General features: G+C 43.9%; 1 protein-coding gene across 1 annotated transcript in view; it reads left to right on the top strand.

Annotated features, from left to right (window-relative positions):
- Positions 1 to 26,960, top strand: part of LOC146042469 (C-Jun-amino-terminal kinase-interacting protein 3-like) — a 113,491-nt gene that overhangs the window by 77,147 nt on the left and 9,384 nt on the right. Inside the window, exons 11-22 of the mRNA XM_083162461.1 lie at positions 1,402 to 1,453; positions 3,938 to 4,068; positions 5,959 to 6,012; positions 7,577 to 7,762; positions 9,801 to 9,930; positions 14,782 to 14,868; positions 17,868 to 17,924; positions 20,941 to 21,088; positions 22,605 to 22,707; positions 23,969 to 24,049; positions 24,160 to 24,227; positions 24,311 to 24,459. Of these exons, the coding sequence (XP_083018587.1) occupies positions 1,402 to 1,453; positions 3,938 to 4,068; positions 5,959 to 6,012; positions 7,577 to 7,762; positions 9,801 to 9,930; positions 14,782 to 14,868; positions 17,868 to 17,924; positions 20,941 to 21,088; positions 22,605 to 22,707; positions 23,969 to 24,049; positions 24,160 to 24,227; positions 24,311 to 24,459 (1,246 nt within the window). The remainder of the gene's footprint in view (positions 1 to 1,401; positions 1,454 to 3,937; positions 4,069 to 5,958; positions 6,013 to 7,576; positions 7,763 to 9,800; positions 9,931 to 14,781; positions 14,869 to 17,867; positions 17,925 to 20,940; positions 21,089 to 22,604; positions 22,708 to 23,968; positions 24,050 to 24,159; positions 24,228 to 24,310; positions 24,460 to 26,960) is intronic.

The following is a 26,960-nucleotide window of genomic DNA, read 5'->3' as shown; positions in this document are numbered from 1 at the left end:
GGCAGTGAGTCCTTTACTCCTTTGACGTCTCCATGTTGCTTTCCTCACACAATGTAGATCAGTGGTGTTAAACTCATGGCCCTCCAGCTGTTGTGGAACTACCCATCCCAGCATGCCCTGCCACAGTCTTAGCAATCCATTATATAAAATCTGTGGCAATGCATGCAGGGATGTGTAGTTCAACAACGGCTGGAGGACCATGAGTTTGACACCACTGATTAGATGATCACGTAAGTTGGCAGTTTTCTGCCACTGTACATTCATCTAATCCAGTGGTTCCCAACCCTGGTCCTCAAGTACCCCCAACAGTGCACATTTTCCAGGTCACCCAGCAGTTGCACTCATAATTCAGACACATTTTAAAAGATCCACAGGTGGAGCTAATTATAGCACTTGTGATTCTGTGTGGAGACCTGCAAAACATGCACTGTTGGGGGTACTTGAGGACCAGGGTTGGGAACCACTGATCTAATCCCTAGAAAGTTGTGCGGTGCCCACATAACACGGTTTCTATGGACATAGTTGCAGGAACGAGAGGCCCACTTTGAACGAGAGGCCCACTTGGACTGTTTTAACTGGGAAATGGCCATGCAGATGCCCAAAGGTATTCATTGTTATGGGAGTGTTACATTGGCCTACATTGGAGGCCATATTTTTATGGAGATTCTGCGTCTAAGATGAGGCTGGAAAAATACATTTTATTTTAACGAAAGCCATTTGGGGTAGTGGAGGGGAGGATTGTAACTTAAAGCATCACTTTTGTATGGGTGTGGTAGAGCACACCGACAGTCGGGATTCCAACAGTCATTAGCCCGACATCGATATCTCGAGTGCCGGACTCAGACAGCGGGGTGAGTGCAATGAAGCCCCTTGCGGGCTCGCTGAGCTCTCCACACTGTGGGCACAGTGGCTCACTATGCTCGCCACCTATTCTATTCTCCCCCTATGGGAATAGCCGCTGCCCGTCTGTCGGGGTTTTAACAGTCATCCGTCACCCGTTTTGTATTGCCAAGGATCCTCAATCCACTCACTATAACCCAGTGTACCCCAGGTATAAATGAGAAATATACTTAATAAATTAGAGGCCATGCATTTTAAAAACTGAAATCCTTCCCAGTGAAAACTTTCTGGCTTGGTTTGCTCTCAATTTACCTCAAGGTCTTAGGATCCAGTTCATAATCATCCTGTATTATACAATAAGCAGCAAAATATTCCCTTTAGGAAGCAGTATATAAATACACCAAAATTTTTTTTTTTACATATTTGGTTAATGCCATAAGAATTGAGCTTTACGTCAAACATTATAAATGGAATATATTCTGTGTACAGTTTCGTCTTCATATCAGAAAACTGCTATTTTTCAACTAGATTGAATTCCAACTTCTATTTCTTCTCTTACAGGACTCGTGCGGAGCTGGAGGAAGCCAGGAAGCTGTACCGAGAAAATGCTGAGGTGCGTATATTCAGCGTTCAGCAACTTTTTGAATACAAACTTCAGAGTAGTGCCCAAATGATCTGTTCTTATTGTTTAGTGGCATAAAGTTAATAATTCATGGTAACTGGGAGTACCTAGACATACTTTATTGCCAAGCCGTTTAAATCCTTTAGCATTGCTACTTATGGGATACTTTATGAAAGTTTAACGTTGGCCTAAAATGTATGAAATCCGTAAAATTGCCAGTGGGTATTGAGAAGAGAAGGTCGCAATGTATGGTGGGGTATCCAGATGATAGGTCGATGTTGACAAAAGGTCAACACTGCAATCAATGGTCAACACACAAAAAAGTCGACATGGGTTGTTCACGATTTCATCCCCCGCCCCCCCCAAAAAAATGTTTACGTTATTTTTTTTATACTTTACCACCCACGTGGACTTTGATTGGGAACAATAAAGTGTCCCGAAGCCTTTAGAGGGAAGCGAGCCATGTGAGGGTATAGGGTACACTAATTGGGGTCCACATGATCAGTTGTCGACTAACACCAAAGAAAGTGAGAAACTCATGTCAACATTTGTCAATGCCCCCATTATGTGTCAACCTAATGACTGTCTAGAGTAGACACTTTGATCCATAGGGTGTGGTATATGGTCCCGACAGTCGGGATCCTAACAGTCAATAGCCCGACAGAGGGGCAAGCGCAACAAAGCCCCTTGCGGGCTCGCCACGCTGCGGGCACGCTTGCTCGCTATTCTCGCCACCTATTCTATTCTCCCTCTATGGGGGTCATCGACCCCCACGAGGGAGCATAGCTGGTGGCCGTTGGGACCCCGAGTGTGGGGATTTTGACTGTCGGGAACCCGACGTCGGAGTAATGAATGTCGGGATCCCGACGTCGGAGTAATGAATGTCGGGATCCCGACGTCGGGGTAATGAATGTCGGGATCCCAACAGTCAGGAAACTGTCCGGCTCCCGATCCATAAACGTACTGTATGCTGGTTATACTTTCTTCTTCTTGGGCAATACTCTTGAGATTGCTGAAGTTACAGCTTTTGTGATATCTGCAGCCTATAAATTTGCTGTAATAAAGTCGCACTAATTAAAAGCAACTCTGTAACATATTTGGGAGTTCAGTGGCTGGGGATTTAACAGGTCATACAGATATGTCCTATATACTGTAGTTGGCAGTACGGATGGTGTAATGGTTAGTATTACTGCATCACAGCGCAGAGGTCATGAGCTTGATTCCCACCATGGCTTTAACTGTATGGGGTTTGTATGTTCTCCCCGTGCTTGTGTGGGTTTCCTCCAGGTACTCTGGTTTCCTCCCACAATCCAAAAATGTTCTGGTAGGTTAATTGGCCCCCAACAAAATTAACCCTAGAATGTCTGTGTGTGCCTGTACATGTGGTAGGGATTATAGATTGTACGCTCCACTGGGGCAGGGACTGATGTGAATATTTAAATATTCTCTGTAAAGCACTGTGGAATATGTGTGCGCTATACAAATAACTGGTAATAAATATAGTTGTTGCTGTGGTCACCTTCAACTGTCCTTCAAGTTGTGCCTAGTCCAGAGTATGGAGACCAATACTGGGGCATTTTTTCTTTTAATCCTGGGATTCAGGATAAAAAAAAACTGGTTGTGGCACTGACAGGCAGCAGCAGGACTCAGTGGCTCCATCCTCCTTCAGTGGCAGATTTAGTGGCTGATTATAACAAAGCAGCCAATCGGCTTCATTTTTTTTTAACCCAGCTAACCAACCAACACTGGCCACTCCCCCTTCATCCTTATTACTCTCCCCTCCACGACTTTCAGTCATTGACGTCTGGACTCCACCCCCCTTCCCGAGTCCCAGGCAGGAGTCTGTATGTGAGCCCCCTTGTCCTCCAGTCTGTCCCCTCTGAATTTAAAATCGGCTGCCTGGCTGGGTTTCCTGAGTGAGACAGTCACACTGTGTGTCACGCTGGTGGGCTGGTGGCTGACACGGACAGACTGCACCAGTGTCACCCACCACGCCAGCTGCTGTGGAAATGCCCATCCTGCTCTTAAGCATGGTGCAGATGGGCTTGGCTGGTGTGGAGCTACAGAGCATGACCTCTGGCACCAGGTCACACTGCTGCAGTGCTCAGCCAGGCGCAGCCAGACAGTCATCTACTGAAGGTACTCAGCAGAGCTGCTTGACATTAAAAATAATAAACCACTGAACCACCACAAATGTGCTCACTAATCCCAAAATCCATGTATTATAAGATTAAATCCCCACCATCCTATCCCAACAATTGTAGGCTGAAATCCTAGGATCCGACTGATTCTGATCCTAGGATTGGCCTTCCTAATACCGAGTGAGTTTACTGATGTTCCTCCCCAAAAAAGTAAAAGTTGCCATCTTGGATTGCGTGTTTGTCTCTCATGTACATGTGGGTTTATGAAATGGGCTTGGCTGTCCTGGCAGTGAGCTTAGAGGGTGCTTACATCGGTAATGTGCTTTTCTGATAGGTGGATATTCCAGCTGCCCAGAGGAAGCGATTCACCAGAACAGAAATGGCCCGTGTGCTAATGGAGAGGAACCAGTACAAGGAGAAGCTAATGGAACTGCAGGATGCGGTACGCAGGACTGAAATGTTGAGGTTAGTCCTTAAGTATTACCATAGAGCAGGTCTGAATCAGCCACTTAGTGTGCCTTAAGGAACGAGGTTGGAAAACTGTCATAGATTGCCATTTGTGAATAAGGGAGAAATGTATCAAGTCTGCTAAAGCATGAGGAAATGCCAATCAACTTTGAGAAAGCAATTATCAAGTACTTTCTATAAAATGATAGGTAGAAGTTGATATGGGCAAGTTCTGCACTTGTCTACTGTAATACTCTGTAGAAGGTTCGATACATCTCCCCCAATTGAGTAGTGAATCTAAAATGACAGAGTTTTAATATAAAAAGCAGATTTTATCTGTGTTCTTTTTTACATTCACCATTAAATCTTCTTTGAAAGCCATTTTTAATTGTAGTTATACTTCAACCTTTCTGGAAATAGTTCCCTAAATCCTTAAATGTGTATAACCGTGCAATGTTTTTTTAAGTTCATTCAGTTCAGAGTGTGCAGCCTTCCTTCTTCCTGTACTTCAGGGAGGCTTCATGCCTTATCCTAAGATGGCCACCAAAGTCACCACTGAGCCTGTGCAAGGATCATCTTGTCTGTTACTGTGTACAGTGACGTGGTGGGAGACAGAAGTCTCTAATTTTTGAGAGACTTGGTTAATACCTGTCTGCAGTATACACTCACTGCCGCACCATTACCATTGTACATGTAATGGCGAGTCCGGGTGTAACTGCTATATGTTAATATTCCAACATTATTGGTTAGGTAACTGAACTGTTCATTTTGGAGTTTGAGTCATCTGCTGGTGTGTGTATGTATAGCTTTTTAATATCAACAGCTGCACCGATGTACTTTCCAGCTATATCAACTTGTGCCCTATAGGTTTGTGCAGGACAACTGGCAATGTTGAGTTACCATAATACCAAAAACTGTATATCCAAAAACCGAAATATTCCAAAGACCGTGGTTTTTGAGAATATTTAGTTTGTTTTTGTTACCCTCCCCCTGCCCCTTTTTTCATACTTACAGCATCCCCGTCGGGCTTCAGGATCCTCTTCAGCGGCATCTTCGGTCCCAGGGGTGCATTGTGCGAGTGCAGTGGGGACATCGCCGGTGTGCCCGCACACTCGCGCAATGCACCCCTGGGACCGCTGTTGAGGATCCTGGACACCGGGGGACCACCGGGGCACCACCAGGGGACCATGTAAGTATTTTTTAAAAAATATTCCCAAAAAATGGAAAAATCCTTTATCCAAAATGCTCGTGGTTCCTGAGCATTTCAGATAAGGGATACTCAATGTGCGCAACATTGTGCTGAATTGAATCACCCCTTTCATGCCTAAACTAGAAAATCTAATTATGCACTGCTCCATATTAGGAATAACTATTTGGGTCTAGCTGAGAAAAGTCACAGCTCACAAAAATAGATTAATTAGAAACCATTCTATTTATTTATTTCTATTTTATCTGAGTAAGGGGCCAATTTATCAACGAGTGATAAAACTCGATGTGAATTATAAAACTTTTTGCATATGATAAATGGTACTTTAGACAATTTGCTCCCAACTGTCATTTTTCAAACACATGGCAGTTAATAGCTGATTGGCTAGGGCACAATTTATCATATGCGATTTTTATCACTCGATGATAAATGAGCCCCTTAGGTTCTCATTTTATGATGACAGCAGAATAAAATTGCTTTGATATTTTCAACTGATTATTTTTAGCAGATAAGCAGAATTACTCAGTTAGCCCCTGTTCAGCATCACAGTAACTAAAATTTTAATTTATTTTATTAAACGTTTTTGTATTAGTCCTATGTAATGTGTCTTACTTTGTAATTTTTTTTTTTTAGTAGAATATTTTGCTCAGTAATCATTTTCCAAGGTTCTGTAATTTAAAAAAAAATTTTTTTTATTGCAGGGCATCAAAGGATGTGCAAGATGTGCAGATGAAAAAATCTTCTTTCTGGAAGGTGTAAGTATCAAATATTATTAATACCTCTGAACTTTGATGATGAGTTTTAATAATTTGATGGTTAGATCAATTCTCTAACAGGGTAGTGGACAAGTGGAGAGTAGTGGGCAAATGGTATAGCCTCCTATCAGAGGTGGTAGGAGCTAAGACTGTAGAGCAATTTAACGTGCATAGTATAGACATGAGGATAGTGGGGCCAATTCTGGATCAAATGGGTTCCGGATGACTGCCAACAGTCGGGATTCCAACGGTCAATACTCCGTCATTGGAATCCCGACTGTTTAAATGCCCGACAGTTGGGTTCCCCACTGACAGTGGCTATTCTCCCTTGTGGGGGACCACAACCCCCATAGAGGGAGAATAGAACTAGAGGGAGAATAGAATCTGTGGCGAGCAAAGCTAGCCACCGAGCCCACAGCGTGGCAAGTGTAGCGAGCCCGCAAAGGGCTTTTTTTGTGTTCTCCCTCCTTTTGGGGCACCGGCAGTAGGGATTCTGATGTCTGGATACTGACCGTCTGGATTACGATTGTTGGATCACCATACCGCACCTGATCCGAATTCGGCCCCTGCCCCAATGGATTTACTCACTCGCTGGTCTGTTTGCAGCGGGATGGGGGCGGTGGCGGTGCTGGGCCATGGGAACACCCAGTGTTTTATGGGCGTCCTCATGGAAATGCTGGCCATTCCCATGGGAACACGGGCAGGCCGATGTCACATGACATCAGCCGCCTGTACTGTCTTCGACCCGGCGCCCACAAATACAGTACAAGTCAGTTGAGACTGAATTTTTTTTTGCAAAGGCAGGACGAATCATTTGATGGATGGTGACCATCAAATGATTTCTCTTGCAGCGGTGGCATGCGAGGGTATGTGTCTTCATTACATAACCCCTCCCATGGTTGGAAGGGGAAACGGTGATGGGTATTCGGCGAGACTGCAGGGCCTCCTCTCTGGCGCAGTGGGGTACAGCTTCACTGCGTCGTATGTGATGTCAGTGCGAGTTCCGTTGTACTAAGCAATCTATTAATAGCATTTAAAAATAATAATATGAATAGCAAAACAATACCAGGGTCAACATGAATTGATCCAGATTTAAATGTTAAGCAAAGAAATATATTTATAATTTTTTTATATATATGAGATTACAAATTTATTTTATAATTTGCATGTTGGGTAATTAATAGGATGACTTGGCAACCCTAATACCAACCGACCATCTGCTTTTTGAGTGCAGGAACATCCGTACCCTTCCTCCCTGCCAAAATATTCTGCCAGGAGTCACCTGGTATAACCTCATCCTAAGTCTTTATGCAATGTATATACAATCTGTCCCTTGGCACAGGAGCTGTGCTTTAAATTAAAATCTGATTTATGAATTCTTAAATTGCAGTTGTGGATTTATTTATAGAGATTTCATTTTCCCTTCTGTCGCCTTTTTTTAACAATATTGATGTGTGCATGTATCACTTTCTTATTGCGTACCAGTAGTCTAGTGTTTGTACACCTGCGCCCGAAAGTCACGTGGCTTTATTGAAGATACTGACATCTGGTTTTACATATACAGATTTGACAGATTATTCAGCCCTTCTAGTGGTCCGCAGGGGAGAACACTGATGCCACCGCCGTCACCTTCGCCAACGCTGAACAGAACACGGTCTGCATCTTCAGTAGCCTATACTGGCAGTTATGGGAACAGTCCTGTACGGAACCAGTTAGTGAATTTTCACGTCCCGCATACCTCACATACAGAGTGAGTACCTGCCTGCTCTCTGCCATCGGTCACACCTTGTACTGTACCGTTACTAGGTAATGTCTCTTTGCCCTTTGAGTGCCAACGTTGCTGCGAGCGATCCTCAAAATATCCACTAAAAATGCCAGCGTTGCTCACAGCGACTGTTCTTTTAGTATAAATAAATACAAAAACAGCAAAGGCAATTATTTAAAGTTAAGTTAAATATTGCACTGCGAGCGGTGCTGGCATTTTTAATTGATATTTTGAGGATCTCTCACAGCAACATTGGCCCTAAAAAGGTTTGCTTGGCAATTTTCACACCTATTTTGACATGGACCCTTGCCAAGCAAAGGGTTAAAGTCTCCTCACTGGTGAATTATGGGTATGAGTGTAGTATATGGATAACACTTAATACCTCCCCCCCTCAATAAAATACACGTTTAGCCTTTGTTATAAACTGGGATTACAGGAATGGGGTGTTGCACTTTCTACAGATGGCCCTTCATTCAGCGCCCGGGCTCGCCATACCACCCCCACTGGCGAACCAGCGCTCCATCTGACTGGGACGCGCGAGCATCCCACACGCATCCCAGTTTCCTGTCAACAGGGTTAGGGGGAGAGCGGGGAGGTGGCGCCCAGGACCGGCGGGGAGCTCCATAGTAATGGGAAGCACGCGCATCCCCTTCCAGTGGCTGGCGGGGGCTGGCGAATCTACCGCCAGCCCCTGCAAGAATGGCCGGCTCTACATCTGTAGGTGGCTAAAATAACCATAGATTGTTTGCACATGTTCCTATTATATGGATGAATGAATAAAACTGCACTTATGTTTATGTACACGTTAATTTATAGGTAATTTTACTTACTGTATGCAGGGATATATATTAGAAAATCGAAGGTGATAACGCAACAGCCAATCAGCTCATAACTGGCATTTTTCAACCTCAGCCTGTAACATGTCATTTTAGGAGCTGATTGGCTGGTGAATGATCACCTTCGATTTTATCTCTTTTTCAAGCTTCATACATCTGCCCCATGGTCCATTAAAATGTGTGTATGTGTATATGCAACTAGCCCCAATGTGCCATGATGCCTGGTGCAAGTTGGCCACCAATTACAGGCATATTTTTTGCATCTTTGTACCTCAGTCGCAGCATGATGTGAGTTGGTCCCACCAGGAGGCGGTGCTGATTTATTTGATATGTGACACTTGCATAGCAGTGTGCGACTGAGTCTGATTCTTTATATGAAGAGTTTTGATGCATATTTATATACTGATCCATCCTCGTACATCTAGCCTCAATACGCCATGCAGTGTGAGATGTCTGGCATGAGTGAGTTTCTAGGTCCAGTGCAACTTTGTTAAATGCATCTTAATTGCAACACAATGTGACAAGGGGGCATAAGGAGACTGAGATGATTCATTTGATATACATCACTTGTGTAGTGTTCATATAGAGCATAACAGAACTGGCATTGGAAAATTTGTGTACAGATTCACAGACTCAGTCGCACACAGATATATATGTATACTGTATATATACAAGTGTCATGTATCACATTAATCAGCACAGTCTCCTTGTCGCATTGCTATTCACATGACCTTACGTGCCAAGAGGAGCCGTTTTGCATGATGCAGATGATCCATACATACATACATACATAGACACAACACATGCGCTTCCGCACTCCTGTGTATATGCCGTATAAACAGCTGTGTGCCCTTGCAGAAGTTGATACAAACAGCAAGTGTGACACTGCAGAAGGACACGGAATGGCATATTCATTAAAAGCATATAGATTTATTCCGACGTTTCAGGGACTGACATGCCCTGTCATCAGGAAGAAGAGAGATGGGTCATGTCAGCCACTGAAATGTTGAAGTAAAACTCTATAGCTCTGAAAACGCATGGGACAGAGGCCTGCAGAGTACACTACAGACTACATGCACACAATCACTCTAGAAGGACCCTGAACAATGTATTTACTCCAGGAGACCATCAGACAGGATTGCATTTCTGTGATTACAGAAAGCTTAGCCCTATGTATTTGTCGCCAGTGATGCAGATGCGGTGCCGTTACGGGGGAAGAAGCATGAACATTACCAGCAGGTTCGTGCCCACATCTGGAAGGTGCACGGGAGAGCGCAGCTTCACGGCTGGAGCGTTCCTCCTGCTATCAGGAACAAGGTAGGTGGAAAGTGCAGGGAACACTTCTGAGTCACAAAGGTCTTTAACAAAGGTCTGAAAAGTAAGTCTATACTTTTCAGATGGCTGCTTTCCGCCACTGGGGGGTGGGCGCTGACTTCCTATGACGTCAGCCGCTCACCCCGAGGATGCAACAGCACGCCTGCGTTGGCAAGGGTTCGCCCAGCGTTTCTATGGACACGCTCACTGTTTTTGTGGTCACACCCATAAAAAACTGGGTGGTTACTTGCTTCTGTCACCTCCCTGCCCACCAGTGAGTGAACCCCGGTGAGTGCGAGGAGTCGCTTAAGGAGTTTTCGCATGCACGTATTCGCTCATGCCCAAACCCCCACCATTGGGTGGAGGAGCGAATTCGGACCGCACCGAGCAGGTCTGAACTGCCCGCCCCTCGGTCATATAGCCATGTAATGAACATAGAATAGTTATACTGTATTGCAGTGACGGCGTGTGGAATGGTTCTACTGTATTGCAGTGACGGCGTGTGGAATGGTTATACTGTATTGCAGTGACGGCGTGTTGAATGGTTCTACTGTATTGCAGTGACGGCGTGTGGAATGGTTCTACTGTATTGCAGTCACGGCATGTGGAACGGTTATACTGTATTGCAGCGACGGTGTGTTAAATGGTTCTACTGTATTGCAGTGACGGTGTGTGGAATGGTTATACTGTATTGCGGTGACGGCGTGTGGAATGGTTATACTGTATTGCAGTGACGGCGTGTGGAATGGTTATACTGTATTGCGGTGACGGCGTGTGGAATGGTTTTACTGTATTGCAGTGACGGCATGTGGAACGGTTATACTGTATTGCAGCGACGGTGTGTGGAATGGTTATACTGTATTGCGGTGACGGCGTGTGGAATGGTTATACTGTATTGCGGTGACGGCGTGTGGAATGGTTATACTGTATTGCGGTGACGGCGTGTGGAATGGTTATACTGTACTGCGGCGACGGTGTGTGGAATGGTTATACTGTATTGCGGTGACGGCGTGTGGAATGGTTATACTGTATTGCGGTGACGGCGTGTTGAATGGTTATACTGTATTGCAGTGACGGCGTGTGGAATGGTTATACTGTATTGCAGTGACGGCGTGTTGAATGGTTATACTGTATTGCGGTGACGGCGTGTGGAATGGTTATACTGTATTGCGGTGACGGCGTGTGGAATGGTTATACTGTATTGCGGTGACGGCGTGTGGAATGGTTATACTGTATTGCGGTGACGGCGTGTGGAATGGTTATACTGTACTGCGGCGACGGTGTGTGGAATGGTTCTACTGTATTGCAGTGACGGCGTGTTGAATGGTTCTACTGTATTGCAGTGACAGCGTGTGGAATGGTTCTACTGTATTGCAGTGACGGCATGTGGAACGGTTATACTGTATTGCAGCGACGGTGTGTTAAATGGTTCTACTGTATTGCAGTGACGGTGTGTGGAATGGTTATACTGTATTGCGGTGACGGCGTGTGGAATGGTTATACTGTATTGCAGTGACGGCGTGTGGAATGGTTATACTGTATTGCGGTGACGGCGTGTGGAATGGTTCTACTGTATTGCAGTGACGGCATGTGGAACGGTTATACTGTATTGCAGCGACGGTGTGTGGAATGGTTATACTGTATTGCGGTGATGGCGTGTGGAATGGTTATACTGTATTTCGGTGATGGCGTGTGGAATGGTTATACTGTATTGCGGTGACGGCGTGTGGAATGGTTATACTGTATTGCGGTGACGGCGTGTGGAATGGTTATACTGTACTGCGGTGACGGCGTGTGGAATGGTTATACTGTATTGCGGTGACGGCGTGTGGAATGGTTATACTGTATTGCGATGACGGCGTGTTGAATGGTTATACTGTATTGCGGTGACGGCGTGTGGAATGGTTATACTGTATTGCGGTGACGGCGTGTTGAATGGTTATACTGTATTGCGGTGACGGCGTGTGGAATGGTTATACTGTATTGCGGTGACGGCGTGTGGAATGGTTATACTGTATTGCGGTGACGGCGTGTGGAATGGTTATACTGTATTGCGTGACGGCGTGTGGAATGGTTATACTGTATTGCGGTGACGGCGCGTGGAATGGTTATACTGTATTGCGGTGACGGCGCGTGGAATGGTTATACTGTATTGCGGTGACGGCGCGTGGAATGGTTATACTGTATTGCGGTGACGGCGCGTGGAATGGTTATACTGTATTGCGGTGACGGCGCGTGGAATGGTTATACTGTATTGCAGTGACGGCGTGTGGAATGGTTGTACCGTATTGCAGTGACGGCGTGTGGAATGGTTATACCGTATTGCAGTGACGGCGTGTGGAATGGTTATACGGTATTGCGGTGGCGGCGCGTGGAATGGTTATACTGTATTGCGGTGACGGCGCGTGGAATGGTTATACGGTATTGCGGTGACGGCGTGTGGAATGGTTATACGGTATTGCAGTGACGGCGTGTGGAATGGTGGAGCACTTTCATTGGAACATTCTTTTGTTGGAAGAATGAAAGAAAACATTTCTGACACCAATTTGTTTCTGTAGCTGTGTACACATGTAACAATATGTTGCGGATCTGGCGGATTGGGCTGGCCTATTGTTCTCCTTGGTGTATATTGGGCAGTGTGTATGCCCGATATGCAGGTGCCTGCGATCTTGTCAGGGTTGCTGTTCCGCACATCAAACCTGACTATATCTCTAGTGACAACATGTATAATGAAGGACGGAACAGTGATTGATCCATCATCATGAACATCGCCCAGTGTGTACCTCTGTCTGATATGGCTGATAATATAAAGCAATAGCTAACAGTGACTGTATAAATCTAACGTCAAACCAAAGCTTATGTATGTGAGCTGGTATGTGTCAGCGCTATGGAGGGAGGCGAGCTGACTGCCTACTTGAGGATTAGCGCTCACTGCAGCCTGCACAGAGCTGGGATCAGGCTGGTGGTCATACCTTCCAACATGACCCTCTCCAGGAGGGACACAATGCTCTGTTTCTGGACTCCCTTAATGTATGATTGCATCTAATGTGGTGAAACACCTTTCTTCAATGAACCAGTGTGAAACAGGTGATGGCATACATTAAGAGGAAAGTCCAGGAGCAGAGCAATGTGTCCCTCTTGGAGAGGGCCAGGTAGGCAGGTATCCTGGTGGTGTATAAAGTTCTGTCATTCCCACTCATTACAAGAGTGATGAGACAGAGCAGGAAGACATTCCTATAATACGCACAGTGTAGGACACAGCATCCATACACTTTAACTGCATCCCTCCACAGCTGCCACCTCTCCCTCCTCACTCTAATGAACCTGACATTGACTCTCTACAAGACTCTCCTGAGCCCACTTCCACTCACCCTCACCCACAAAGCCCTCAACAGCCTGCCTGTCCCATATCTCATACCTCACCTGATAGGTCTAGCTCTAGTCAGTCTCCACTTTTGTTCCAGATTCACTACTCTGGTTTCTGCTCTGACCTCTTTGCTACTATATGGTGAGTTCTTACAAGGGGGGCCCTGCCCTCTCCACTTTTTGGGCCCTGCCCTCTCCACTCTTTGATCCCTGCCCTTCCCTCCCTTTGGGCCCTCATTACACCTTGGGCCCGCCCTACCCTTTTATCTGCTTTACTTCTGTATTTATTGTGTCTGTCTGTATGTATGAGATCCGCTTCCACCCTCACCGTCTTTTCTTTATGTACTGTATTACTGGGTAGTTACGTGAGTGGTCAGCATAAGAGGCAGTATAATAAGTCATTTCAGTTGTCGTGAACAGTGTGGCTCCTGTGTTGACAAGAACAGCCAATGAAAAATGTCCTTCTTGTACTCTAGTTTGGATACTTCAGCATTCGACGTGTTCGGGCCCATGTCTCTATCTGCATAACCATCACTGTCTGTAAGAATCAACTGGGTTTGATACTTTCTTCATATCCCTGTTTGGAGGGGAAATATTGGTAAATCTAATAATATCATTCTAAATGTTGTCCCACCTCCATCATGCGCAGTGGGAGCTAGTGCGCTCCTGTTGCCATAGCTGACCCCCAATGGCCGGTCCCTCTTCCCTGCACAGCTGTCCCATGATGCCGTATTCCTCCACCCTGCACAGCTGTCCCATGATACCTGATCCCTGCACAGCTGTCCCATGATTCCCGACCCCTTCTCCTTGCACAGCTGACCCACAACGCCCAATCCCTCCTCCCTGCACAGCTGACCCCTGATCCCCGCACAGCTGACCCATATTGCTCGATCCCTCTTGCCTGCACTTTTGAGCCATGATGTCCAATTTCACCTAGCTGTACATCTGGTCCCTCCTCCTTGCGCATGTGACCCCCAGTACCCAATTACTCCTCTCCACAGAGCTGATGCCTGATCTTCTCCTCACCTGCACAGCTCACCCTAGTACCACAGTGGGGGGTGGGGGGAGAGGTTACAGGCAGAGGTTGTGCAGGGGACAGAGAGAAAGGAAGAGAGACATGACATAGAGATGAGAATGTGTGGGAAGATAGAATACATAGCAAATGAGAGGTCAAGAATGCTTGAAAATCAGCAATTGTAAGTATTTCTCATTAACAAAAGTCTTCTGAGAGATTTTACTAAATACAAAAGGACATCTGAGGTTACACATTACATCTTCAATCCGGAAACTGCAGTACAAAAGTTAAATGTATACAAATATACAAGTTCTACAATTACACCAATTATAATAATATAGCTGGACTAGTTTTTATATTTATTCTTGCAGTTTCCATGGTACATGTGCAGCTTTATATAGCTCACCTGGGGTTACTCTGTAACCATCGCCACCCGACTTGCCGGGCTAAATTACTTTTTTCTTATGGCATAGGGTGAAATGCAGGCAGGAAGTGAGGCCAGAGGTTTGCCGGTTCTAGTCCAGCTTCGTCTGTTGGATCAAAAAGACCCATGCACGAAGGTTAGTGACTTTTTATATATTCAGATGTGTCAACATACTTCTACACTCGTATCGTGAAAAATAGCTCCTTTTATCACGTAAGTGGTGTAGAGGAAATGTTCACTAACAATATAACACTTGTGGCATAATGCAGTGATCATTAATATTCTAATATGGTATAAAACAGGGTTGGCCAAACCGGTCCTCGATATCTGCCAACAGTCCACGTTTTCCAAATCACCTAGCTGGTGCACAGCTGTAGTCATTACTAACTGTCACATTTTCAAACCTGCTGCATTCATTCCTACTATAGATCCACAGGTGGCCTGAAAAACATGAACTGTAGGTAGATCTCGAGGACAGGTTTCACCACCCCTGGTATAAAAGAATTGGAGCACCACCACTGGAGCCCAGAGTGAACACCCTGGTTCCACAGAAGGTGATGTGCACTCAAGTCATCTGTCTTTGTGTGTTCGAAGAATGACTCCATCTGAAATGCGACTTTCGCCCAACATCACCCTAACCCTCTGCACTGCTCGTGGCCGCATCCCCCATATGTTACTATGGGGGATGTGAAGCTGCCCTATCTATCAACATCGGGAAGCAGTGCAGTGGGTCTTGGGGCGGTAGCCCATTGTAGCCTACAGGCTACAGACCGAACTGCTGGCGGGGCAGTGCAGTCAGCTGGGTTGTCTGGGGGTCAGCATTAACCGCAAATGTGCAGACCCCTGACACCCAAGGAAGTAGAGCCCATGTCCCTGCGTCTGCAGGTTGATAAATTCAACCGAAAGGATCGCATATTGCAATGCGATCCTGGGTGGTAAATGCTGCCCAGATTGCATTGCATATGTGGTCCAATAAGAAATGTGCCCCAAAGCGAGGTCCATAGCGGGTTATCTCTGCTGCTACATTTGAATGTACTGACACTTGTACTGCAGTGGTTTTAAATGGGCTCTTAAGGTCCAAACACACTGGGTGATTATGCCCAGCGTGTATGGACAGCGATGACCGCTGGGTGGAAAGCCGCTCAGTGCATACACACTAAGCCGATTTCCCCCTGCCCGGCGCTGTCAGCAGGTAAGGGGGGGAGGCTTAGCTTAGCACAGTGCTATGCAAAGCTGTCCACAAATGGCGAGTTGGGTGTGGGGTACGCTATTATCAGCAGCTGGCTATGGGGTTGTCAATCCCCTAATTATCAAAGACGAAAAGTGCAATAAGCCAGCGCTGGCTGAGTGATTGGTTCAGACGGTAATAAAATTAAAAGTTTATTAACTCTAATTATATAAATATAAAAATTAATAAAAAATAACTAATAACAATGCATAAATCAATACATAAAAATATGTATTGATTTATGCATTATTCTTAGTTATTTTTTAATCATTTTTCTATTGATATAATTAGAGTTAATAAACTATGAATTTTATTACCGTCTGAACCAAAGCTGTCCACAAAGCCGCTCATCTGCTGGTAATACCAGCAGATGAGCGGCTTTCCCAAGGAAGATTTGGGAGCGCGCATCACCGCTCATCGCTGGGCCGTACACACAGGGCGGCTTTGAGCTGAAAGCCGATCAAACTTGGTGTTTTGAGCGTCTTTCAGCTCAAAATCACCCAGTGTGTATGGGCCTTTAGACGCCACTACCACAGTAACCTGTGCAATATAAAGGAAAGAAATGCAATCTGTGTGTATCATATAAGCTGCATTATTCTAATGAAATAACTGCACTGTTTATTATTACCAAACACATCAAAATTAATTTCAAAAGGTAGCAAGAAAAAGTTGTTCTAGGTAGGTTGTCTTATGTAGCGGACAAAAGTACATGTCAAAGTTTTTAAGAATTTCTCGAACGGCGTTCGTACAAGATTGCCCTTAAGAATGGCACCCTTCCTATTTCTGTTCTAGTTGAGGGGCACCTGTCCTGTATCGGCTGACACTGGCATCTCCTGCATTTTATTAATGCTGCACCGTGGCAAAGACAGGAGATGAGTACTGTACTCTATCCGTAATCTGATACTGAAGATCCTGCTAAAAATAGCTTTAACACGTTACCATCACCCAGGGGCGAATTCTTAAAATGAGATGCACATTTTCCTTCTTGTGGAAGAGTGTGCACCGCTTTAAGTTTATACATGATTACAGTTGTATTTCAAATAAAATAAATATACTTTCAGAGCTCATGGCCGTCATTCACTGCCCAATGAAAATAGAGCACTCATCAGGATCATTGATCATGATGCCAAGGCACCTCCTCCATTCATTCGTGCAGGGCACCCGGAGCGGTATATTATAGCACTCAATAACTGATGTATAGGGCAGCGGTTCCCAACCTATTCTATCTCCTGTACCCCTTGATTAGGCTTTTCATTTATGAGAACCCCCTCCTCTCAATTTGAAATATCCACAGTACTTACGAGTGAAGTGGAAGTGGGCAGTATATATGTCCTTATATTAAGTAGTAGCAGGGGAGTAGAGTGTGGTCAGGAATCGGGTCCCTCTGTGTCTGCCCACTGGCTGTGTACTGTTCTGAGGTTCCCGCTAACGCCTGTAGAATTAATGTTGCTGCTTCCTCCACCTATAGCAGTGTGGGGCTGATGATTGCTGATGTCTGAGGGCAACACGGGAAGCTCCCAGTAGATTGCTGGTCGGGCAAAAGCCAGGGGAGACGCCGATTACACAACGTGGTTTGTCCCCATGGCAATGGGAGACGTCTTTCGCTGTTACCAGTATTATTTTCAAGACCCCCCAACTGATCTGCAGAGTACACCCAGGGGTACTACTACCCCCAGGTTGGGAACCACTGGCATAGAGCAATGATCTCAATGCCTACCATATTCTTAGCGGACTGCTTGCAGTGACACTGTTGCATACATGGTGCACATTCATGCTGTCATCTCAACAAGGGCGAATTCTTATTGCGCATGGTCCTTGCAAATTTCTTTTGTTTTTCCAATTAAACAGTTTTGGATAAGGTTTTAATTTTCTTGCCTTAGTTTCAGCTTTTTGTCTTCTCTCTGTAGCTCTGGTGTGCGACTGGAACATCGACAACAGATTCCGCGAGCAAAAGCAAGAAAGATGTAAATTTCTTTTACAAAATGTATTTTACAAATGATAGTAATACGTGTTATTTATTAGACAAGTCTAACATCTTCCCTCTGTTAAGAAATTATGTATATATAAAAGGTTAACTACTCCTCACCTCTGAGGTAACATACTGACAGTGACCACTAGAGGCCACACGATGGACCAAATTACTGTGCTAAAAGATGTCATAACAGAAAGGGAAAGCAATTTTTGCAGGGACACTGAGCTGGTAAACTTTGCTTTATATAAAGAAAGGGATCTGTGAAGTTTGTGGGCTAAAATCTGTCACAGCTCAAAGTGATAGTACATTGCAGAAGCTGTCATTCTAAAGAAAGGGAAAAAACAGACTGCACCAAAATGGAGATCTCTTGATATAAACCAGATACTAGAAACATAGAAACATAGAATTTGACGGCAGATAAGAACCATTTGCCCCATCTAGTCTGCCCCTTTTTTATCCTTCAGGTAATCTCAACCCTTTTTGATCCTTATTTATTTGTAAGGATATTCATATGCCTATCCCAAGCATATTTAAATTGTTCTACTGTCTTAGCCTCTAACACCTCTGATGGGAGGCTATTCCACTTATCCACTACCCGTTCTGTGAAGTAATTTTTTCTAACATTTCCCCTGAACCTACCTCCCTCCAGTTTCAGTGCATGTCCTCGTGTTCTATTACTTCTTTTCCTTCGAAGGAAAATTTCTCTCCTGTACTATGTTAAAACCCTTGATATATTTGAAGATTTCTATCATGTCCCCCCTTTCCCTTCTCTGCTCCAAACTATACATGTGTTAAGATCTTTTAGTCTATCCAGGTATGTTTTGTGATGTAGGCCATGCACCATTTTAGTTGCCCTTCTTTGTACAGTCTCTAATGTATTTATATCCTTCTGAAGGTATGGTCTCCAGAACTGGACATTCCAGATGAGGCCGTACCAATGACCTATAAAGTGACATTATTACTTCTTTTTTTTCTGCTACGGATTCCTCTCCCTATGCAACCAAGCATCTGACTAGCCTTCCTCATTGCTTTGCTACATTGCTTTCCTGCCTTTAAGTCTATTATATTTTGTGGCAAAACAGTATGTAGAATTCTCCACCAGATGTCACTATAATCAGATTCAATAAATGTAGACAGAATTGCACTGTACTGCATGTTAAATAAATAATTTAATTCTAACTTAGAAAGATTATATAAATTAACAATACAACAAATTATAGAAAATGGATAAATTAATCGTACAACTCGTATTAAAAATACAATAGAGTTCAGCCTTTGGTTAGGAAAATAATCAGTTCCATATTATTGTTAGTACTTTAGTTATAGGTCAAAGAGTGAAAGAAATGTCTCTGTATAAGCTGTTTAGTATTTGGTTCTATACCAAGAAAGATTACAGTCCTCACTGAGTTGTATGGGTTGGCAGTTAGTAGTATGTTAGTACTTGGAGTACAGTCCTCACTGAGTTGTATGGATTGGTAGTTAGTAGTATGTTAGTACGTCAATGCAAAGCAAGAAAAGATTGATTGTTGGTAATGTGAGAAGCATGCTGGGTAGCAATGTGGATACACGTTCCCCGGCCTGGTTTGTGCTTCCAGTCTTGCCTTTTCAAGTTCTGCATAAATGGAGGCACTGCTTGTCCACAAGGATAATGGTACCGAAAAGCAAAAGGATAATATCCCTAACGTGTTTCTCCGCCTAATAGCGATCAGCGGCTTCTTCAGAGAGTGCAGGCTTTTAACTAGTTCATATATAACACCCATCAGTAAGTCGCTGTCACCAGGATTCCAAAGTCCCAGCACAGACAGTTCTAGGTGCTTTTATTACATTAAATGAAATTTTAGCGTCATAATAATTTTTTGTTTAATATCAAGTCTTGTTTCATTACTGTAACAAGAAGCAGAAAACAATCCGAAGTCTCAAACCAGACCTGATGCAGCCTCTCTGTAAAGCAATAGAGGGGGTTTACTGACAGGTGCCAGGCCTGACAGCAATAGTAAACAATTTCTGGTTGTACTGCTCTCTGCTCCTGGTGGGTATGGTAAGCAGTGGGGGCGGTGGTAACTGAGGATATAAAGATGACAAAAGTGGGGTACGGTGCAAGTAACTGGCATTTATTGGTCACAATGCCTGTTTTATTATCACAATATAAATGGTCACGGTGGCTCTGTAAAGCAAGACCACCAAATCTAGCATCAATTGATCACAATCGGTGAGCTGCTGACATAGCGGAGGATAAAAGCAACCTCACTAGGACTGTATGTTTACAAGTCTAAAGAAACCTCTACGTGATCGTTATCGCTCCTAGTTGTGTACGGTGTGATAATCTACTTAAGTGAATTCTGCATTCATGGTCAATTCTATTAGCCTTCACTTATAAAGGTGTGGGAGGAGAATGTAAAGCTTGGTATACAGTACTGTGATTTCTCGCAGCAGCCGATAACCCGTCAGGCAGGGGGAAATGCGATTCATCACAAGTTGTCCTTTAACCTGTGACAGATTGCATGTGACCCCTGTTCATTGCCCGGCCCGCCGCCAGGAGCAAGGGAGGTCCGTCGGACCTTGTTGCGTTTGTAGAAATAGACTGTGCTGCACAGTCTATTTCTACATTTGGTTCCAATGCCTGGGGCCGCGCATTGGGATTGGATGGTGCAAAGCACGGTGTGACTTGCACTACTGTATGTACTATGTGATTTTGACTACAAATCGCAGCGTGTGTACACAGCATAACTTTAGTTGCTTGTAAATGACTTGTATCCTATGAATGTGTGTAATACACAGGGAGGAAGTGAGGACAGGACGCCCTGATGTCGTCCAGCTTCCTCTTCTGGATCACCTTAGGTTTTATTTCTAACATAGCCTTTCAATGTTGTAATCTCTGTATTACTATAACTGCACTAATGTGCCCGTGCCCTTCCATCAGTCACTGTGGTGACAGCCTACAATACACAGGGTTCTTATTAAAGGCCCCGGTCTTATTTACACTATTTTCCTGTTCCTCTATGTTGCAGGGTGCGACCGTCCCCAGTTTAGTTTGGATCTGCTCCGGCACCCACTCTGTCAGCGAGATCATGGTCCTAGATGCGAGCTCTTCGAACCACGTGATGGATCAGTTTGTGATTCCCAATGCACAAGTCCTGTGTGTGACCTGCGTGCCGGGTAGGATGATCCCTGTGCTTAAAGGGAATTTTACCTAAAATGTACATTGGTCACGGAGAATACAGATGCGTCCTCCTACATCTAGCTGTAATACGCCGTGCAGCCTGAGGTGCCTGGCACGAGTGATCCGACAGGTCCTGTGCAGCTCTGCCAGCTGCGAATTTTGTCTTCTGCCAAAAAAAAGGTGTCTTGGTTCCCACAAGAGGAGACTGTGCTGAAGAATTTGATATGACACTTGTATATTGTGTGTGACTGAGGGGTATGGGTCATAGGGTCGACATATCTGAGGTCAACAGTCATTAGGTAGACCTCTACAGGTCAACATGAAAAAAAGTCGACATGAGTTTACATTTTTTGGGGGGGTGTCTGTCTACATGTACTGCGTCCCCTCGCATGGATCGATTCACTTGCCATGCTTCTGGCACGGTGTCACGCTACGCTCGGCACACTATTATATTCTCTGTCTACTCCCACTTTGATAGTAAAGTATGAAAAAATCATGTTGACCTTTTTTCATGTCGACCTATTTCATATGTTGACCTAGTGACTGCTTTCCTATAGTGATCGACCTAATGCGTGTAGACCTAGAGACCGTACACCGTGACTGAGTACCCCGTGACTGAGTCTGTATACGGAGCAGAACAGAACTTGTATTGAAAAGTTGCGGCTGTATACAGATTCAGAGACTCAGTCGCACACAGATATACCAGTGTCCTATATCACATTAATCAGCAGAGTCTCCTTGTGCATCCTTGATGCACTGAATTGTGACTAAGATGCATTAATTTAAAAAAAAGATCCTGACATCAGCAGGAACTCACGGGACCTGGAGGGCCGAGAGGGGATGTTTGGTGTAACTGCAGCAATGATATATGAGGACACATCTGTATTTAAGCTAAGAAACGCCTTGAGGGGGAATCTAATACAGAACATGAGGAAAGCAGAAGTGGTCCAGTAGATCTTTGAGCACATACTCTAATCTCAAACATTTTCAGTAGACCAGGCTCTTGGCCAACCTATGGCTCTCCAGCTGTTGTGAAACTACACATCCCAGCATGCCTTGCCACAGTTTTAGCATTCCCTAATAGCAAAACTGTGGCAAGGCATGCTGGGATAAGTAGTTTAACAACAAGTTGGCCAGGCCTGCAGTAGACTGAGATTACGTGTGGCTGTTGTAAGCCTGTATATTGTAGTTTATCAACCGACTGTGAGGTGTTTCATTACTCATACTTACAGGATCCCTTACGCAAGCGTTAAATCTGTGCTCATGTTTCTACCCTTATATGTCTACATTATATTCTTCCCTGAAGGCACATCGTGCACACCACTGGTACATCGCCCTCTTACCTCACACCCCATGGAGATGTACAGGAAAAGCTACCACTGATTGATCTGTCCTTGTTGTGTCTTTGTCTTATTTTATTGTTGTGTTAAAGAGGCCAGTGTTATTGGTAATACAGTTGTGTCACATAAGCTGCCTGTAGTGTGGGCTTGTGATCATACAGTCTCTCTGCAGCCTACAGACTGGATTTTGTGGAGGAGCAGGAGGGTTCCGAAGAAGACAACCATGAGACCATTAGTAGAGGAGCCACCGTCTGGTTGGGGACACAAGAAGGGAGGTACAGTAACACCAATAAACAAATCTATTGCAATCAAAGAAATCCAACCTTTCGTTATTTCGCAGCTATTAAACAATTTCTCCTAAAATATTTTTTATGGATTTTGTTCTCTATTCTAGAAGACTTTGTTCTGTCCTCCTTGGTAACTAGAGTAGGGGGAGTTAAATACCACAGAACTCTATGGATACTTTTTAGTGATGTTTTTGACATTTATTTAGCAATTCTGCCTCCCAGATAGTTGCCGCTGGTCCTTGCTGCCTCACCCCGCCTCAAGGTCCACACCGCTAGCCGGGTTCCAGCATCTACGCAATGTAACGGACAGGTGCTGGGACCACGGCGCATTCGCAGTAGTGGAGACAGTCCCATACATGCTCAAACCCACAACTTCTATGGACTGCATCAGCCGCAGTCCATAGAAACTGGCTAGGGCTGCGTGGGAAGGCAGGGAGTGGCTAATTGTAGCCCAGGAAACACCTCCCAATGGGACTGCCAGTCACATTGAGGCAGCGCATTCTCACAGACTGCATCTGGCTCGCTACCATGAGCTCATGCAGTGGATTTTAGGGGTGGTGGTGGCAATCCTGCAGCACAAAGGTGAAATCCACCGCTGGTAACATTTTATATATTTATGATAGGTTGCAATTTTTGCCAGAACAATCAGCACACTTTAATGCATATTGTAGAAAGTAATTTTTTAATGCCTTTTGCCTCTTAAAACAGCATTAATTGTAGATGACTGTTAACAAGCTCTAAAACTAATCCCTAGATACTTGTTGGCTTATATCAAAGAGACTCAAATAAGACAGAAAAATGTATTTGTAAAAGTTTAAAGAGATTATTAAAACAGAAAATATTTCGGAAGCAGCGATTGTGCTGTCAGCTTTCACAGTGTTGCACAGCCAATGAAACTGTAATAGTAATAATGTCATGTTATAACAGGGTTTAATCACTTTTACAGTTATCTTTGTGAATTTTTTGACTGACACTTTTGTACAGTATGAAACAACTTTAGTGAGCCTTATGTTATGACTTTTGCAGCAAATGCAAAATACGACTTGGCTTTTGTTATGGAACAGTAATTGTGAATGCCGCATGTGCAATGTCTCTCTCTGCCTGTAGGGGGTGCCAACATTTAATTTTAGCTGTATACAGAATACATTTAGTACTTTTATTAATTCATTTGCAAGTTGTAATTTAAATATTACCCTTTTGCATTTGTTAAACAATAAATGTGTTCTTTTTTTCCCTTTTCTTTATTTAGTATATTCGTCCATTCTGCTGTGTCTGAGTGGAAGAATTGCCTACAGAAAGTTCAACTTAAAGATGCCATTCATAGTATTATGTAAGTTGTAATTCCGCAACGGGGCAGTAGGAGGAAACAGCTGGTCAACCATTGTCTTTGAGACAATACTCTCTCTCTCATTGAGATTTATTCTTTCATGTAAATCACAGACCTGCTGGTGACCGGGTGGTAGCTGCTATGGGCGATGGGACACTTGCAATATTTAGTAGAAATGCTGGTAAGTTAAACCTATGAATGTGTGGAATGAATGTGTGCAGTGTTTTCTGCTGTTCATTATTAATTACATTTTTATTTGATCAGCTAGGAACTGGGATCTAGACAATCCAAAAGTTGTAGACTTGGGGAGGCCCCAGCAATCCATTCGCTGTGCTGTGTATGTCCACGGAGAAGTATGGTGTGGCTACAGGAATAGGATCTACGTCTTTGATCCACGTTTTGCCAAAATCAAAGTAATTTAATATTTGTATATCAGTAAGCTGCCGGCTGCAGGCAAATCTACTGTTACTTTATGAAACAGTTTTGTGACTTTACTCAAAAGTTCATGAATGGCAAATTTAGGGGTGAGTATTTCTGACCTGGTCGATTTGTCCTGTTCCAGGGAAACCTACTAGTGAAGTGGTTAATAAACATACATACACAATTAGACACACCTACTTACCTATCTGGTCTAGTAGAAACCTTAGGCACCTGTGAAAAAAAAAAAAAAAAAAATATATATATATATATATATATATATATATATATAGGGAAAGAAAGGATGTATGGCGCCACTTGTGTACTTTAGACTGTACAGATAATCTGGTAAGAAATTAATGTATACTGGTACCCTTTTATAGAAAAGGGATGTCAGCTAGCCTCTAAAAATGGGCACCTTGGTGAGGGGTGTCACAGAAAACAATTACAATGGGTTGGATAGAGGTAAGCGACAATAAATACCTGTATATTGCACGAAAAGCTTTTTATAATAAAAAAGTTTTATTTAACATATAGAAAAGTGCACAATAGCACTAAAAAATGGAGCACAGACAAAAGTACAATTAATATAGAAAAAACACCAAAGTAAAAAAATGCGAATTATTTTAAAAAAGGCCTACATATGATGTCGCTAAAAATGGGGAGGTAAAAATATTTTAGGAGGTTTAAAAGTAAAGGACTTATCTTAGTAGAGGAGTCAGCAGGCAGTATCCAACGCGTTTCGTCTAGGAGACTTCTTCAAGGGGTGAGGGAGAGATGTGTCTAGGGCTCTATTTATACCCAGTATGCCTAATGCACCTGGTTATGAGGTCACATCCTGTGGGATGTGTCCTCCGTTTTTACCTACAAGGTTTTATACATATTTTTCCTCTATAGGTAGGATGGTTAAGGGGCTTAATGTTAGCTGACTTCTATTGCTAAAGAAACGCAGGAAAAACACCATTAAGAGATGAGAAAACAATACATTTATAAGCAGGGGATGCGCGTCCCCACTTCCGGTTTGCGGACGTCACTTCCGCCCCGCTTCCTGTATACGTGTAGTTCAGTTTAGATAGGACGACTTCCGCCCTTCCTAGGAAGTGTGGCAGCGCGATACTTCCGCCTAGGAAGGGCGGAAGTCGTCCTATCTAAACTGAACTACACGTATACAGGAAGCGGGGCGGAAGTGACGTCCGCAAACCGGAAGTGGGGACGCGCATCCCCTGCTTATAAATGTATTGTTTTCTCATCTCTTAATGGTGTTTTTCCTGCGTTTCTTTAGCAATAGAAGTCAGCTAACATTAAGCCCCTTAACCATCCTACCTATAGAGGAAAAATATGTATAAAACCTTGTAGGTAAAAACGGAGGACACATCCCACAGGATGTGACCTCATAACCAGGTGCATTAGGCATACTGGGTATAAATAGAGCCCTAGACACATCTCTCCCTCACCCCTTGAAGAAGTCTCCTAGACGAAACGCGTTGGGTACTGCCTGCTGACTCCTCTACTAAGATAAGTCCTTTACTTTTAAACCTCCTAAAATATTTTTACCTCCCCATTTTTAGCGACATCATATGTAGGCCTTTTTTAAAATAATTCGCATTTTTTTACTTTGGTGTTTTTTCTATATTAATTGTACTTTTGTCTGTGCTCCATTTTTTAGTGCTATTGTGCACTTTTCTATATGTTAAATAAAACTTTTTTATTATAAAAAGCTTTTCGTGCAATATACAGGTATTTATTGTCGCTTACCTCTATCCAACCCATTGTAAATATATATATATATATATATATATATATATATAATATATACTCGCCTAAATCCAATGTAGATCGTCCTCTTCAGTCCCTGTAAGCATCCATGGTTAAAAAAAAAAAAATCCGGGTTCATGCAAACTGAAAGGCCTCCCCCCAACTGCCGGGCCTCGGGGGACTTCTGTCACTTAGAGGACCCAGCAGCCAATCAGGGAGTGCCATATATTTTACACATAAATGCATTGCACGGATCTGACTAATCACTTGGCTGCCTGACCCATGGGGTCCCGTAAATGGATTGTCACAGCTTGTACCAGGAGAACAGGAAATCTTTGTGTTCTGATGAAAATCCTGGCCGTGGCACTCCATTTAAGAAACAGAACCCACAAATAGCTGCAAACTGTGAATATCTTCATGTTTGCAGCCGTAGTGCTTCCAACAACTCAGGACACACCCTGTACATTCAAACTATGTGCCTCTGGTCGAACGAGAAGATCTGAATTAGGCCCAAAGTGCATAGTGAATATTGAATCTAATTATCCACAACACTTAACTAACAACCCGTCACATTAACAGCTCAAGTGTTTCAAACCATTCTTCTGTCCAACCCAGTGTCAGTGCTTAGTTCTAATCCAGTGAAGTGAGTTTCTTTATGGGAGGAGCCATTAACACATTGCTTTAGTGGAGACGAGGGGACATTGACTAAAACCAATGTAAACTGGTCAACCAACCCAGCATG

This window comes from Crinia signifera, chromosome 19, assembly GCF_055691185.1.
Source record: "Crinia signifera chromosome 19, ASM5569118v1, whole genome shotgun sequence".
NCBI lineage: Eukaryota > Metazoa > Chordata > Amphibia > Anura > Myobatrachidae > Crinia > Crinia signifera.
Note: the sequence above shows the minus strand (reverse complement) of the source record. Positions and strands in the feature narration are given on the sequence as shown.